Source organism: Talpa europaea (assembly GCF_964194135.1).
Source record: "Talpa europaea genome assembly, chromosome: 15".
Taxonomy (NCBI): Eukaryota; Metazoa; Chordata; class Mammalia; order Eulipotyphla; family Talpidae; genus Talpa; species Talpa europaea.
Window position 1 is genome coordinate 33,094,791 of NC_140083.1, and position 17,843 is coordinate 33,112,633.

The 17,843-nt window shown below is 38.8% G+C and overlaps 1 protein-coding gene across 1 annotated transcript in view; it reads right to left on the reverse strand.

Moving 5' to 3' along the window:
• The window catches only part of TPH2 (tryptophan hydroxylase 2), a gene marked incomplete at both ends in the record, with an annotated part of 109,129 nt that overhangs the window by 9,758 nt on the left and 81,528 nt on the right, over positions 1–17,843 (reverse strand). The window contains one exon of the mRNA XM_084255897.1: positions 8,526–8,621. Coding sequence (XP_084112023.1) covers positions 8,526–8,621 — 96 coding nt within the window. The remainder of the gene's footprint in view (positions 1–8,525; positions 8,622–17,843) is intronic.

Genomic DNA, 17,843 nt, shown 5'->3' on the forward strand with positions numbered 1-17,843 from the left:
TCTATGACAAGCCAACAGCCAGTATCATTCTCAATGGTGAAAAGCTGAAAGCAATTCCATTAAGATCTGGAACAAGACAAGGATGTCCACTCTCACCACTGCTTGTCAATATAATACTGGAAGTCCTAGCCAGGGCAATAAGACAAGAGAAAGACATCCAAGGAATCCAAATAGGAAAAGAAGAAGTCAAACTATCACTATTTGCAGACGATATGATATTATACATAGAGAACCCCAAAAACTCCACAGAAAAGCTAATTCAACTCATCAATCAGTTCAGTAAAGTGGCAGGATACAAAATCAACACGCAAAAGTCAGCAGCCTTCCTATACACAAACAATAAATCTGAAGAAGAAGAAATCAAAAAAACCATCCCTTTTGTTATTGAAACAAAAAAAATCAAATATTTGGGAATAAATCTAACAAAAGAGGTAAAGGACCTATACAAAGAAAACTATAAAACACTGTTAAAAGAAATAGAAGAAGACACAAAGAAATGGAGAGACATCCCCTGCTCGTGGATTGGAAGAATAAACATTATTAAAATGGCCATCCTTCCAAAAGCAATATACAGATTCAATGCTATTCCCATCAAAATTTCAATGTCATTCTTCAAAGAAATAGAACAATTATTGATGAAATTCATATGGAATCACAAAAAACCCCAAATAGCCAAAGCTCTCCTGAAAAAAAAAGAAGGGAATGGAGGCATTACACTCCCAGACTTCAAACTATACTACAAAGCCATAATCATCAAAACTGCATGGTATTGGAACAAGAACAGACATGCAGACCAATGGAATCGAATAGAAAATCCAGAAATAAACCCACAGATTTATGGTCAACTAATCTTTGACAAAGGAGCAAAGACTATGCATTGGAGCAAAGAAAGTTTGTTCAATAAATGGTGCTGGGAAAACTGGGTCGCTACATGCAAAAGAATGAAGCTTGACCACTACCTCACACCATACACAAAAATCAACTCAAAATGGATTAAAGAACTAGACATAAGACCTGAAACCATAAAATATATAGAAGGAAATATAGGCGAAACACTACGTGATTTGCACATCAAAGACATCTTTACAAACACATCACCCAAAGCAGTGATAGTGAAGGCAAAGATAAAAAGCTGGGACTACATCAAATTAAAGAGCTTCTGCACAGCAAAAGAGACAATAACAAAAACAAAGAGAAACCCCACCAACTGGGAGAACATTTTTGCACCCAACACTAATGATAAAGGACTGATCACAAAAATCTGCAAAGAGCTGATGAGACTCAACAACAACAAAGAAAAGAATCCAGTCAAAAAATGGGCAGAAGAGCTAAAAAGAAACTTCTCTGAAGAGGAAATGCCAATGGCCAACAGGCATATGAAAAAATGTTCAACATCACTTGCCATCAGGGAAATGCAAATCAAAACTACCATGAGATACCATCTTACACCAGTGAGAATGGCACATATTAAAAAAACTAGCAACAACAAATGCTGGCGAGGGTGTGGAGAAAAAGGAACTCTTCTACACTGTTGGTGGGAGTGCAAGCTGGTCCAACCACTGTGGAAAGCTGTGTGGAGATTTCTGGACCTACTAAACATAGAGCTTCCATATGATCCAGCAATTCCACTCCTAGGTATTTACCCAAAGGACACAGAAACATCAATTCCAAAGAACACGTGCACCCCTATGTTTATAGCAGCACTGTTTACAATAGCTAAGCTTTGGAAACAACCCAAATGCCCAAAAATAGATGACTGGATCAAGAAGATGTGGTACATATATACCGTGGAATATTACTCAGCATTCAAAAAAGATAAACACATGCAATTTGCAGCAACATGGATGGCGCTGGAAGGGATCATGCTCAGCGAAATAAGCCAAAAAGAAAAAGAAAAATACCGGATGGTCTCACTCATAGCAGGAATTTAGAAAACTTAAATAAGGGACCAGGAAAATGAATAACTATAAGAACGTGAAAATCAAAATCAACAAAAAACTATGAACCAGAGACACTTTTAGGGGGGCGGGAGGGGAGGGATTGGGGTCAGAATGGGGGGGCTGCAATTGTATGGGGAATATATCAATAAAATTTAAAAAAAAAAAAAAAACACTGAGTCAAACTCTGTGATTCTCAGGCAACTCTATGGCAAATCCTTCCTGAAGTATTAACATTCTGAAGTGTCCTTAGGTCTGCAAGAATCTGGCTAACTGTCTTTTACTATCAAGCTATTTTTAAAATGTCGGAATACTTGAGAGTCATTTTCTCTCATCTAAACACTCTCTAAAAGGACAATTTTTGGTTTGTCCATGGTGCTAACAAAAGTACATAGGACTGGGAACCAGGAGACCTGGATTCTAAATGTAGTTGTCCCGTGGTATGATATCAAACAAGTGAAACTTTCCCACGGTGGGATGCAGTTTCTCCTTTGGTAAGCTGTAAAGACTGATCTACATGAATGTTAAATCTCTTCTTGCAATACAATTTTAATGGAAGCCTGAAAATATACAGCACTCATACCATCATCCCCTCCCCTCCCTTATTTTAAAAACTAAAATAAGACTTAATTGACCAGCGCACCCTACCCTTCTCAGCAGAGATGGTCATTACCAATTAATTAGCTTTCATGCATACCTTTAGACAATTGCTGTCTCAGACTTTTAAATATAAACATCTCTTCTCAACATCAAAATTTTCCCAGACCCCAATTGCTAGTAGGCAGATAGCTAAAAGGTAATTAGAGTACAATTTTTTTAATTAGGGAAACTGAGGTTCAAATCTGGCTCCATAACTCCCTAAAGTTCTTACGTGACTTTGGCAAGTTCCTCTCTCTCTCTAAATTTATCTCAGTACTCATCTGCAAAATGGAGATATTAATAGTATCTACAACCTAAGGGGATAGGAATTAAGCGAGGTAAGGCATACAGAGTGTCTGGCATATGGGAAATGTTTAACATATTTAGTTACCATCGCTAATTCAATCTCAAAATGACCTTTAGCACACTTTAGTCATGCCTTCCACTAATGGTGTAGCTGAACCCATAGAGAGAGAAACATGGCCCTAGACCTGGGGAATGCTGGTCCTGGACTGCAACAATTCCTGCCCTAAATTCATCAGTTTTAAATCTCCCTCCCTCATCAACCCAAATGCCCCCAAACAGATGAGTGAATCAAAAAGTTGTGGTACAGATACACAATGGAATAATACTCAACAATCAAAAAAGATAAACTCATGACATTTGTGGCAACATGGATGGAGCTGGAAGAGATTGTGCCAAGCAAAATAAGTCAGAAGGAAAAAGATAAATATCAAATGGTTTCACTTATATGTGGAATATAGAGAAACTAACAAGGGGTTAGTAAAAAGACAAAACTTGCAAGCTGACAATAGATCTACGTCATACAGCAGGGGAACGGGGAGAGAGGTGTCAAATCAGAGGAGGGAAGAGCACAAGGGACTATGGTGATGGTTCATGGGTGCTATGGTGGTGGGAGAACTTACAGGGACCACACCTGAGATGAGAAATCAATACTGTACAGAAATTAACAACAATGTAAGAAAATAAATTAATTTTAAAAATAAAAATATATAAAATTGTAATTTAAAAAAAAACTAAAATAAATATCTTCCTCCTAGCCACCTGCCTTGACAATGACACAGAGTTATTATCTCAACTATTGTAGATACAAACACCGTGATCTTCACTCTCTATATTAGGACTGGTTAAAGTCAGGAAAAAACTCAAGTGTGAAGTCAGGCTTAAAGGTAGTTTAGACCCTAGTTTCTCAAGAACTTGCAAACACTCCACATTCAAACGACAATCACCTTTTCCCACATCAGAATAACAAGCACATACATACGTATATGTATACATGTAAGTAGGTATATATTTTTTGAACCTCCCTCAGAAGTTCTTCCTAATAACCAAGCACAACGGGGTGTCAATATCTCTAGTGCCAAATTGAACAATGATGGCATAATAGTTGTTTTTTTTTTTTAAATCAGTAATGTTGAAAGTTTCATCAGCTTAAATAAGGTGCAGAGGTGAAGGAACAATTTCCAAGCAATCTTTTCACAAGACTGAAGCTCCTTTTCTAGCTTCCAGTGGTGCAGCATTTGCTGTCACTACTAACAATGCTAGTTGAGGAAAGGCAAGGAGACGAGGCATAAGCCACCTGAGCAGAGTACAGGTGTGTGAGCTCCGAGCAGCGAGCCCTAACTCCAGTCACACTGTGGACATTCTGGATGACCCCAGAGAACCCACAGGCACCTTGAGCCTCTTTTCCACCACCTGGCAGTAATTCTGACCACTTCACAGAGTTGCTGCAAGTGGCAGTAAATACAAATGACTATAATAAATATAAAACTCTTTTCTGAATGCTGATGAACAGCTATATAAAAGTGGCACAATAAAATTTAACATGCAAGTATATACTAAACTAAAAGCCCCCAAAGAATAATAATTAGATTTTTTAATTGTCAGCTTTGTTAAAACCAAAAAAAGCAGAACCGATGTATTTATATCTAATATCCCAGCAACTACTGCAGGGCAAGTGCTAAGGCCATTTTTGAAAAAAATAAAAGTCTAATCTTTGTCCTAAGGATGTAAAGACCTAGACTTTTCCTCTACATACAATAAATGAGAAATTGCCTTTTCATTCTGAGATGGATTAACATTTTAGGACAGACTAAGTCAATTCATCAGTTATCATTTCCTTACCACCTAATGTGATCAAACTTCACTGTTTGCTTCTCCAAGCAAATTGTATTCAATAAAAACCCATATCACTCACTTTCTTAGAATGTCTCTGTAGGAGCCTTGAAGTTCCTTAAAATACGGAGTCCTCAATGTTGGGCTTATAGAATGAAATGATTGGATGAGTAAATAATATTTTTTTAATGAGACGTGTATACAGTTGGGTCAAATCTGAGATCGAAAGGGAAAAAATATAAAAGGAAGGACAGGCTAGACTGCTGGTGAAGGGAAATTAATTGTCCTATTTTACAATCTTTTTCTAAAATCAGTTTTCCAGATGATTTATCTCATTATTAACTGTTCTTCATAGTGATGAGAGCATGGAAAGGACCAGACACATCTTTGGAATTCCTAAAAATATATCACAGAACAGATACTTAGAACAGAAGAGAATGATTTCTGGTGCAGTTTTTCAAAAAGTTCACAGGTATCAGATTTATCTCAGTTTTACGTGCCTTACATTTCTTTTGTTTCTGTCTTCAAAGAAAAAATGAACACTGTCAAAAAAATAAGCATTGTCATTGTCCAAACGCAGGGGGACATGAACGTCATCCTGCAAACTGGGGATACAGCACTTGGACGACTTGTCCAGCTCTGAAGAGCAACTCAAGGGACAGGAAAATTCAGTCTCTTTTAAAATGTGTTTAGTTCAAGGAAAGAAGATAAATTATAGTTACTTGCATAAAGGTTATAATGACTACACTTAAACCTCCAACAACTTAGTTGGGACCTGCATAAGGGCTACAAATGGAAGCACAAAAAATATTTGAGCATAAACGCTAACTGCATAACTGCATTCAAAATTGTAAGCATGTTTACATAGGAATTTTATAATGCTACTAATAAAATTATTCTTATCTGAATCCAGGACTATCATTTGTTAATTCAAATAAAAGCTGAAAGTATTCAGAAGCCATGAAGGGGGCTCTGGATGCTTACAGTCGGGCGGGGTGAGGAAAGGGGTGCTGAGGAGAGCATCTCATATTATCTATTCTCTGTGAACAATCAGAAGATATTTCTATAGAAGTAATTTCTGAATTATAACAATGGCCCAAAGTAGCAATCACAGACATGTTAAAGTGTTGAAATTTGAGAATGGAAGAATGCTAATGACTAGAGCTGATGGACCAGAACAAGAAGATTCATGGCAGACAATGCCCTTCGCTGTACATATTTCTGGTGATTTCCATTTCCAGATGATTCTATTCGCACCAACAGGAACAAAAACAGCAGATTCACCCCAATGCTGCCTACCCATGCCTCATTAACCAACCAGAGTAGCCTGTCGAAAGTTGGGGCAATAAGAGATTTGTTTCTTTTGTTTCTTGTATAATTTATAAGTCCTCTCAGGAAAATGTAAATAGATGTAGCTCAAGAGCCCTCTCTTTTTCTGACTATTTTGAGGACCTCAAGAAGCAAACTCTCTAAGGAAGGCGTGGGTCTTACAGGGACATTACATCATGCTATTTCTGTGAGCTTTGGCCACTGCAATGAGTTTAATCCTAAATAGGTTTTTTTGTTGTTGAGAATTTAGCAAAATTATCTTACCTCATTCCATCAGCCTTATGTGATGTTAAATATCCTCTATTCCAGTCTTGTCAAGCCTTGGCAGCTCCCTAAAGGGGCCAGGGCTTGACAAGAGCACATACACTGCCCTTGGCTGATGGGTCTGTGCCTCTCAGCCTCTGCTTAGTCAGCCTTCCCAGTTCTCAAGAATCAGCTTGGGCAGCAAGGCCCTCATCTGAAAACCTTCCCAGGCATGGCCTGATAAGTGCCAGGCATTTTTGTCACTGTGTATTATCTCCTGTACTGGAATATAAGTTCCTTGATAACAGGGATCCCAAGCAGTAGAACCTGGTGGTTAAGAACTCAAATCCTCATGTTCAGTGAAATAAGCCAGAAAGAAAAAGAAAAATATCGGATGGTCTCACTTACAGGAGGAATGTAGAATATCCAACTAAGGGATCAGTCAAAAAAAAAGTAACTATAATAAAGCAAAAATTAAAATTAACAGGCAACTATAAACCAGAGACGTTCTGCAGAGGGGAGAAGGGAGTATGATCAAAACAGGGATGGGAAGAGCACAAGTGACCATGGTGATAGTTCATGGGTGAATGGGTGGTGGGAATTGCGCAGGGACTATAACCTAGATGAAAATACATACATTCTACAAAAGTGAAAAATTATGTAAAAATATATATAAAATAATATTTTTTTTAAAAAACTCAGATCCTGGAGTCAAGACCACCTGGACTTTGGATCTGGCTCCAACACTTATTAGCTATGTGACTTTGGATCAATTCTATAATGTCTTTATGCCATAATTTTCTCATCTATGATAATAATATTGCTTATCTCATTGAGTTATTATGAGAATTAAGTGAATTAATGCCCAAAGCAGCCAAAATACTAAGTTCTATTGAAATTTTCACTGAGATAGTTATCTTCTTCATACTTTTAGTACCTATCATTATTTGTATTTGTAGAGTGCCTGGCACAGTACATGGAACCTAGTAGGTACTTAGCCAAATATCTGAGGAATGAAAGAAGGAATGAGTGCAGTCATAAAGAAGACTCAAACCAGAGCTAAACCATAAAGCTTTCAAGAATTAAAAACCAAGGTGTCTCAACAATCGTATATGTCCCAATTATACTGTGTAAGAATAATCAACATTCAGGGGTCTCCCTGGTGGTGCAGGCGGTTGAGCACAGCGTTGTGAACCTGTCCGCAGCCTCAGCAGTGCTGGTTCGATCCCCGCAGGCCTCGGAGCAACCCACATGGTGAGCAGACCTCTCCTCTCCTGTCTCGCCCTGTTGTTCCCCTCAGCAGTGTATTTCATCAGTCTGCGTGTTCTGTTTCCCGCTCTGTCTCTGGTGAGTCCACTCACCCTCCAGTGCATCTGGCCTGTACCCCTGCTCTTGTACAAATAAAATAAATCTTTAAAAAAAAAAAATCAATGTGCAAAATAAAAACCCTACAAAAGTCCATAATTCTTATCTTAGTCTGAATAATCAAAGAAAGATTAAATAATTTTCAGTAACATTTCCAGATTATATATTAAATTAATTCTAAATTCATCAAAACTTGCTATCCTCCAGTGGTAGAGATAACCATTCTTAAGCAGCCAGAGTATTTGAATTATCAGAATGCCCTGGGCCCAAACATTTCTGAATAAATCATCATTTTGCTGTATTTTGGGGCCAAAAAATAGCATTCCTTAGGCATCACTACATATAGATACCTCTCTGAACATAAGCTCATTTATTTCCTTGTTCTCAAATTGTATAGATCCACAAATGTTGTAATATATTAACTTTAAAGAGACTACAACAACTTCAAATTTCCCTCTGGGAAGTAAATGCTGGGGAGTCCATGGGAGGGGTGGGGTGGTGAAAGAAATGAGAGTAGCCGACCCACACTTAAAGGGGAATTATAATCAGTGGGATTGCTGCTAGCTCACTGCCCACTTTTCAGCACAAATTTAGGCCAGTCATTTGTTACCCAACATTTGAGCACACATTTGTCATTCCTCTTGATTGTCCACATGCCTGCTATCCATTTGAGTCACACCACAGGCCCAGAAAGACATGACCCATTTTCAGAAGTGCAAAAAGTGAGGTCAGCACCCACATCTAAGGTGCCAAATCCTCTGTATTAAATATTTATAGGATATCTGCGAGAAAAAGTGCTCAGACAAACAAATCAATATTTCCCATGACCTTGAACCAGTTTGCTTCGGAAGGATATTTTCATTCACAGCTTCATACCTTTAATTCTCCAATGGAAGAAAGCAGTCCTGCTCCATATGCCCGCAGTTGCCCTTCTTGCTTACAAAGGCCAAACTCAATTGTGAAGAAATAGCACTGAAAAAAAAAATGGATACATATCCAATGAACCAGTGAACTCCCCTATAGTGTTTTATGGTACCCAAAATAAAAAGGTATACTGTGCATAATTTTTTCGACACTCTCAATGTAAATACATTTTTATTCATTAACTATATTTAAATACAGGCAGAAAATTAATTGAAATCTATTCTCTTGTTTAATAATCCCTCCTTTGCTGAAAAGTATATGGAAAAGGTCTAAACAACTAAGAGTTTTATGCTTCCTCGATTCAGAAATTGCATGAGTTATAACATATCCTCTGCAATAATTTTAAAAATCAGAAAACTCAAATTTAGAAATGAATTCATATGTTACAATGCTAACACTATAAGAATATGCTACTATATTTACCAAGTTGTGTTTCAGAGACATAAATAAGTTCATGCAAATGTGGAAATATAATTTGGAATGCAGTAATCCCAAAATGCTTTTTCTGTAGTTTGTTTATTCAACAAACATTTGTCGTGTACCTACTAGGTGCCAATACTTGTTAAAAACAATGGTGGTAAAGAAACAAGAGAGAGACCAAAAAAGCAAGTATATAACTACTAAATTACCAAAACTAAAATTTTAGTATGAGCCATTTCAGTGAAACCTTAAGTACATATCTGTGTTAAGCACACACACACGGAGATATACTTACATATGTGTAAGTATATATGTATGTGTGCATAGATACATATATATGTAAATACATATATAGTAAGAACCATTTCATTCGCTTGAGTTTTACCAACATCAATTACTATAGCTTCCCTAAGACACCAAAACCTACAAGTGTTTCCATTGAGTTTAGGAACTCAATCTAGGCAAAGAGAAGTCACTATACAACGACAACCCAAAAAAACCTCACAGTGCTCTTAAGAAAGGCTAAAATCACACTGTTTTTGCTCTGAGAGAAAAGTGAGAGGCTGACAATGAGCAATAAAAATTGCATCGAATTAACAACTGTCCTACATTAGTGACGACAGAGCACTGAAGGTGTCGAGAAAGAGAATTTAAACATCCCTGAAAAGGAACAAAAATAAATATTATCCCCAACCTTTGGCAGTATGCTCTATTTTTATTTGGAGGTTATATCCCTTGGACCTAGGTACTAGTCCTTCCAGATCATGGAGCTGAAACTCTTGAAGCAACACTTTCTTTCCTGATTCACCTCCTCAAAAGGCTAAAATCACTGTCCATCCTACTCCCATCACCACGCACAGTGCCCACCAGTACAGACTTACTCTGTTCTGACTCATCTTTCTTTTCCATCACGCCACTTTTTGAACATGGTTTTAATTTCTTTCTGTATGAAATTACTGCTTGTCATCTGCCTCCCCATATAGACTATAAACTCCATGAGGGCAGCTACCTCTGTATGTTCGTCTAGAACTGGGTTTCCCAACTGCAGCATTATTGACAATTTGGATGCAACAATCCCTTGCTGAGGTAGGGAGCTATCCTACACACCACGGGATGTTAACAGCATCCCTGACCTCTACCCAATAGATGCCTGTAGCATTCCCACCCCCCAGCAGTAACAAAAATGTCTCCAGCCACTGAAAAATGTTTCCAGGGCAGAGGGAACAGGACCCCTGCTTGAGAGCCATGGATACTGAATATAAGTGAAACATAACCAGAACTCAATAAATATTTGGTGGCTAAATAGATAAACAGTGAAGAATGATCTCTACAATTGGTCTGTTGTATGGCAGCATTACCTGGAAGAAAGAAGTGCATGAGGAAGCTTAACTTCTGGCCTCAGTTCTGCTTCTCATTAGCTATGTGATATTCACCCATTTATTCATTCATTTATTCTATAAACACTCCTTCAAGCATCTTATATATGCCACCCTGTGCTCTAACCTTTAAGGATATACAATGAACAAGACAACAAATTCCTTGGTTTCATGAAGCACATATGCTACTGAGATAAGACTGGCAATAATGGCTTTTTTTTTGGTAAAGATTTATTTATTTATGCATACAAGAACCAGGGTACAGGCCAGAGGCGCGGGAGGGTGAGAGGATTTACCAGAGACAGAGTGGGGAGCAGAACAGGAAGATCTACTGAAATACACTGCTGAGGGGAGCAGTGGGCGAGACAGGAGAGGTCTGCCACTCCATGTGGGATTCTCGCTGGCTGGCCGGGATCGAACCTGCACTGCAGAGGCTGCGGACATCTTCACAGCGCTGCGCTCAACTGCCCGCGTCACCAGGGGAGGCCTGTAATAATGGCTTCTGTTCTTGTTGACAACAAACAAAAGTCAATATATTTTTGGATACTAGGTATCCAAACATCAGGATAATATCAACTGGAATATGCTGTATAAATCATCAAACCATATTAAGCAGAGGTCATGACTGTTTCAGATGGCAAGATCAGGGAAGGCTTCTCTGGGGGTATTTAAACTGCAGCCTGCTGAAAAATCAACATATCATTAAGAAATAAAAAGGCCAATTCTGCAAAGATCTAGGGTAAAGAGTATTCTCAACACGGGAAATAGCAAGAGCAAAGGCCATTAGCATGAATGGATTTGTATTACCAAGAGCAACCTGAGGTTATTGGAAGGTTTTAAGCAGGAGAGGGACATATTCTGGTTGGTTTGATTATTTTTTTGAAGATATTTTGCTTGTGTTTTAACTCTAACTTTCAATGTATTTTTTATTTTTTAATGAAATATGATTGCTTTACATTCTTGTTAAGTTGGATTTTTTGGCTTTTTGGCAGTACAGGATTTCTCCCCTCAGGCGTGATCACCATAGCTGTCCCACTACAAAAGCATCCGTCATCTTCCACCGTAGTCCACTGTGGAGAGACAGTTTCTGGTATAGTTTCAAAAGACCACACTGGTGCTGGTGCTGAGTAAAGAATCAATTGAAGTGGAACAAGAGTGAGAGCAGAGAGATTCATTAGAAGGCAGCAGCAGCCAAGAGATGAGTGGTGAGTGGAAGGGGATTGGGTGAAGTCAGTTTCTTAGGAGCCATATGAAAATAGCCAAAAAAAAAAAATAAGAGCTATGTCTTTGAACTGAAATATTAAAATACAGGCCTCAAGTTTATCCTCCCAAAAAAAGTTTCCACAATCCTGGCCACAATGAACGGAAGTGATCATATAGTCAGAACAAGAGGCCTAAAAGTTCAACCTCCTATTTTACTAAAAGGAAAATTCCAGTTCAAGGAAATGAAGTGATTTACCCAGGACCAGTTTAGATGGTGACATTTAAGAGATCTAGAGTTCAGTATTTTAAAGAGCTCAACATCTGTCACAGTTTAAACTTTCTAGGTAAAAGAGCAATAGATGCATGAGTTTCCCTTACAACCAGAAAAATGGGGAAATGAAATTCTAAAAAAGAGTAAAACTAGAATCACATGACATCTTAGTGGGTCTGGCTGATTTCCCAAATTTATATTGAATTTATAGTATATAATGTGAAAGTCTTGGAGCCTTACTTAAATACTGAAGAGTTAGATGGGGTGGTGGGGGGAAACGTTCAATAGTCTTCAAAATACACATACAGAGGCAGCTACAGCCAGGTTAATCTATTAAGTGCCTTTTTTATTTTCCTTACACTGTTTCTATGCACACATAAATCATGGTCATGGTTATAATCCAAATCAAAACAGGCTGAAAGTGTCCCTAAGAAATTCTGGTGTGTCCTACACACAGTGTTCACGTAGATCTGGCATCCCATTCTATTCTGAGACAGGCATTGAAAGGCCCATATCAATGAGACTAAAGATTTGAAGTTACATCTACCAGTATACCTGTGGTTCCGTGTGATTCCAGATTCAAGGAAAAGAGCCACTGAGTGTCTTTCTTCCCATCACGCAGAGTGCTCTCTGGCCCATACCTCACCTGGGAGTCCTTCCAGAAACTCTGACCTTACACAGCTCCATCTGTTCACCCCCTTTGGTTTCCTGCTGTCCTTAACCAAGGAAAGTGCCTAAATGCTGCTTCCACAGTCCACTCTACTAGAGAATTAGACCTTTTGCTGAATGGTATAAAATAGAACAGAATGCCAAATCTATGTGAGCACCCTGCAGACAACACACCAACTTTCCATGTGCAGCTCCATGTGTGCACATCGAGAAACAGCAAAATGCACCTGAACCTTGGGTGTTAGCAAAGTTTGAATCACAGACATGCTCAAAATAATTTTTCTCTTTTGTCAGGACTGATGGAGACCTCAAATGTAGAGCTCTCTGGGGCATGAGAAGAGGAGGAGGATACAACTGCATATTTCTTCCATCTGGTTTTAAATGCAAAGTCTCCTTAAAGTTGGGCTCTGTAGGGGCCTCCCTGGTGGCACAAGGGGTTAAGTCTCAGCACTGTGAAGCAGAACTCGCTGTAGCACGAGTTCAATCCCCGGCCAGGGAGGTGACCCAATGGGGCAGCAGACCTCTCCTGTCTCGCCCGCTGCTCCCCTCAGCAGTGTATTTCAGTCAGTCTGCCTGTTCTGTTCCTCACTCTGTCTCTGGGGAATCCTCTCAGAACCGTACCGCTGGCCTGTACCACAGTTCTTGTATGCATAAATAAATAAACCTTGAAAAAAAAAGATGGGCTCTGTGACCCCCTTGAAGACCTTTGAGAATTCAAAAAAATTAATTGCTTCTTGAAACTTTAAGAAAATAGCACATGCTTTCCTCAGAACACTCTCCAGATGTGGGTCTATAATATATTCCTTAGAGACTTAACAAATAATGATCTACCTATTAACAAAATCTAACAGAAAAAAAAAAAAAAAAAAAACCCTACCTGAGCTTTGGAAGAACATGTATAAAGAGAACAGCAGAGTCTTGGCCACTAATGTTTTTTAAACAGAAACAAATAATAATAGTAGGAATAACACCTCCCAAATTGAAGGGTACCTTTCATTAAAGCTGATGCTCATGAATTCCAAATTTTACACACCACTAATTAAAGGTAATTATTTATAAATATTTTATTTGAATATAATTACATATAATCATTAACTGAAAACCAAAACAGCAATGATAGATGGATCTCTCCAACAGAAGAAAAGCAGAGTCATTTACTTATATACAGTCATTAAGCAGAAGAAAGTCTGAATGACAACCTGAAATCCAAACACTGCTGTGGAGCAGCAGTGGGATGTACTACTGTGGGCCTGGGCTTAGGAAAATGAGATAGGGCGCCCAATGCTGCCATCTTCAGGTCACTACTGGAAGAACATCATTCTGGCAAAACTTCTGGTCTAGCCAAATGGCAATAGTGAAAGTTTAAGAGAACCAAGACTACTCGCACTGAACACACCAAAATATATACTGGTCCCACATGATGATTTTAAAAAAGCATATGCCGTAACATCCTTCCTGAGTTTGATTTCAGGTGCTTGGCACATACTTCAACTAAAGAGAGGTACTTTTTCCAAGAATTCTTCATAGAAAAGAAATTTACTATTCTAATTTCCCTCTTGAATGGTCCTTTTGCCTCCCACTTCCCCACTCCCTGCATCACTTGAAATAATTATAGAACCTCTTTCCTGGAGACATTCTATATTCTTAAATTGCATTAAAGTGGTACTTAGAAACTTCCAACAAGTAGCCCAAGGGCCCTACTTATTTCACTTTCACCAAGAAAGTAGCTCACATGTCATTTATTAAATGTTTGAGTGAATAACTGAGTGAGTGAGTGAGTGAGAGTGAGCAAGTGAGTGCATCAGTATTTTCTCTACCACCTTCACTAAAAACTTGATCTTTGCATACTGGTAGAATATATTTTAAAATAATCATATGTATCATTCCACATCTAGAATTCCAAATATCCAGGGAAGGCAAGAAATAAGAAGTCAGCAAATATTTTTAAAAATCCCTAATTGAGATGTGCTAAATTTGATTTATACTACAAATAAAAGAATCCTTCGGGTCCTTATTCAGAGCTACTTATTTTTACACCATTCAAACAAACTTTACTTACGGAACTTCCAAGGACATAACTAAACATTGGAGGGGAACAAGGAAGGAAAACATACAATAAGCACACCCAACAATTTAAAAAGCAGAAAAACATGTATTTGATGTATTGGTAAAGAATCCTAAGTACTTCCTTAACTGAGGTTATCACTAAAGGACAGAATTCAACTCTGAATTAATACCAAGGTAATAAGGAAATTGAGCCAGATTTCCTAGTTTAAGTCTTTCACATATGTTACATATTACTATCGTGAGATAGAGCAGTTACTATTATTTCCATTTTGTAGATGTGAAAACTGAGACTCAATGTTCAAGTGATTTGCCCAGCTTCCATGATGCATGGCTGACAGCACTAGGGGTCAAGTTCAAGAGTCCAGACTTCAAATCACATGTTCTTTCTGCATCAATGAGCACACTTACTGGTGCAGGGCCACAATCGCCTGTCACACTGGCTGTCACAGCAGTTCCTGTGAAATACTTTCAGAATGGATATAAACAATATTACTCAGCCCTCCTCATGTCCCATCTCCCCTCCACCAGCCTGCCCAGCCCCCTCCCGTCTCATCTCCCCATTTGTCCCACCAGCATTCCATGATAGAGCAAATAAAGAGTTAATGCCTACAAAACTGGGACCTCCAGAGCCTGCTCCCACATGTCTAACAAGCTTGTGTTCTATTTGGGGCTGTGTCATAACAAATGGAAGAATGGCACTCAGGATGTTCTAATCTTGGGGGACTGCACCTCTGCTAAGTGCAGATAAAAACGCATAAAAGAGCCTCTGTCTCACAGCCTTGCTTTCACAGTGTTTCCTCTAACATCTTTCCACCTTAGTTTGAACAACTAGTATGTCAAAGTATACACCTGAGCAATTGTTGAAGAGGTGAAGATGGTTCAAGGTCCCCTCCCCCTCACCCCATTACCACTCAGCCCCAGACACTAGAATTTAACTCTCAGCTACATCAAATTTCAGTTTACAAACAGCAAGCAGTTTCTCACCTTTGCCCAAAATTCCCTTAATCTTGATTAAATTGCAAAGACTAATAAAATTGAAAGAGAAATGGACTGGATTATCCCGGACAGGATTATCCAGGAATAAATATGGTTGGAACGGGAATGAGGCTTCAGGATAGAAATGTCAAGGCAAGACAAATCACTGTGGGGAAGGAAAATGAAAAAGGAGACTGTTGCTTAAGCCATGGTGATGTCATTATCCCCTTCCCTTCATTCATTCAAGCATCATAAGGTACTTCCCACCACACATGAAGTTTTGCTGGGTTGTTTTTTTTTTTTAACCATTAAACTGCAAATAATGCCAAGAGTCTCACATAAACCAAATTAGGGTGCAGGGACTACTATCCTAATGCTGCTTGCAGACAAGTGTTTCTCCACCAGGGAATGGAATGGCTCTCGGACTGGCTTTCAAGAGATAGCAGGAAGGAGATTTTGCATGCATGCATCATTGATTTTGCCCCAGGCTAATCCTTTGTAAAATAAGAGCTTAAGAAATGGTACAAACTTAGCAGTCCTGAGGTTACAACTGCTCCATAACCACTTGAACCTACTCTTGACAAAAGGAAGCCACTCTTCACACACATAGATTTTGGCACCAGTTGCTATATAGACTCCAGGTACCACTCTGTGATGCCATGTGGGGCTGTAGTTCTACCTACATTTTTATCCTCCTATTTTACCATTAGCATTTAAACGAAAATCACCATAGCTCTCAGCAGGTCACATCTTAATCAAAATACATTTTTATTATACTTATTAAATTCTACTGTACCAAGTTCTTGTAAAGATTATGAAAGTACCAAAATTTATCAAGAAAATGGACAATACAAATAGGAAGACAAAACTATATTAAAACCAAAAAATAACACTTTTTATCCCACTTCAAGCTTCTCCCTCTACCTTGAAATTGCAGTATGCTTATCTGTCTCAGAATATAAAGAATATGAAGTGTTGTATTGGTCTTTGAAGTATGGATGGGATCTTAGAAAGTTTTCAGGAAGAGGGGAAGTTACTGGAAAGAATATTATGGAGGGGTTGGAGAGCAGTAAAGTATGGGAAACCAAAATGAGCATCACAGGGAGGGAGACAAGTTAAAGGATGGAATGTCGCAGTCTCTACTGGGAGTGGAGAGACTGCCTCTTTTGCCAGTCATTATCCTAAAACCACAACAGACAAAAACAAATAGAGAAACAGAAAGTTGGGATTTCAGTAACTCTTGTCAGCTAGGAAAAAACCGATGACCTGAATTGTGAAAACAGCATATATTGTCTTAGGTTAAGAACAGCCATTGAATGAATTAAAATGTAAAAACCAAAGCTCTGAGGAGACATTATGGCAAACCTTGTGGAAAATTGATCATCAAATATAAGAGGAACATCCGTTGGAGAAAAAAAGTGTCAGCAGAAAACAACTTTTATTGAAGAATATATCGACATAGGCGATTTTCAGCAACACGGTTTTAGTGGGGATTTTTCTTGTGTGTTTCTTAACTACTGTTTCCTGGATCTTTTTTGGTTGCTTTCAAAAATAAATGGGTGATTTTATTCAAGTGGCCTCTGGTCATTTCCTTTTTATTGTCCTTCTTCAGCTTATCTGAGAGCATTTCAACTGCAGAGAAGGCCACCTGACTTTTTGCCTTTAACCGTTACTAGCTCTTACATTAGGCTTTAACAGTAAATTTTTTAATAAAAAATAAAAGAAAGGAAAGAGCTCTCATCCTCCTCCTCCCACCCTGAGACTACCAGAAGTGCCATGAATTCACTTAGCAAGTGCCAACCAAACAGTTGCTCCACCCCAAGATCCCTGACAAGATCCTTGACAAGGAACTCAGTGTCAGGCCACAGTAGCCATGGGGTGGCCCTTTTACAAGCCTGCACAGTCCCACTTAAAGGTTCATACTTCTTCATATAGCAGAAACGACCCTCCAAGACCAGCCCCTGCCTCCTCCAGCCTCATCTCTCAAACTCTTCCTCCCTGTAACTCACCCCACAGGGAATTATTTGCAGCTACACAGAATGACCCTCTTCCCATCCAATCCTCTGCACAACCGTTCCCTCTGCCTGACTCCTCTTCCAATGCCCAGTCGTTGCCTAATTCCTGCTTGTCTGGAATTAGGCCAGAGTCTCACGCTGCGGAGAACCACACAGAAATGCCTGTCTTCTTGCCTAAGATCAGGAACAGGATCTGACTCATTTTGTGGTGGTGGTGGTTTTAATGTCTGGTCTCAAGTATCCTGCCTGCCATGGAGCAGGTGCTCTGCAAATA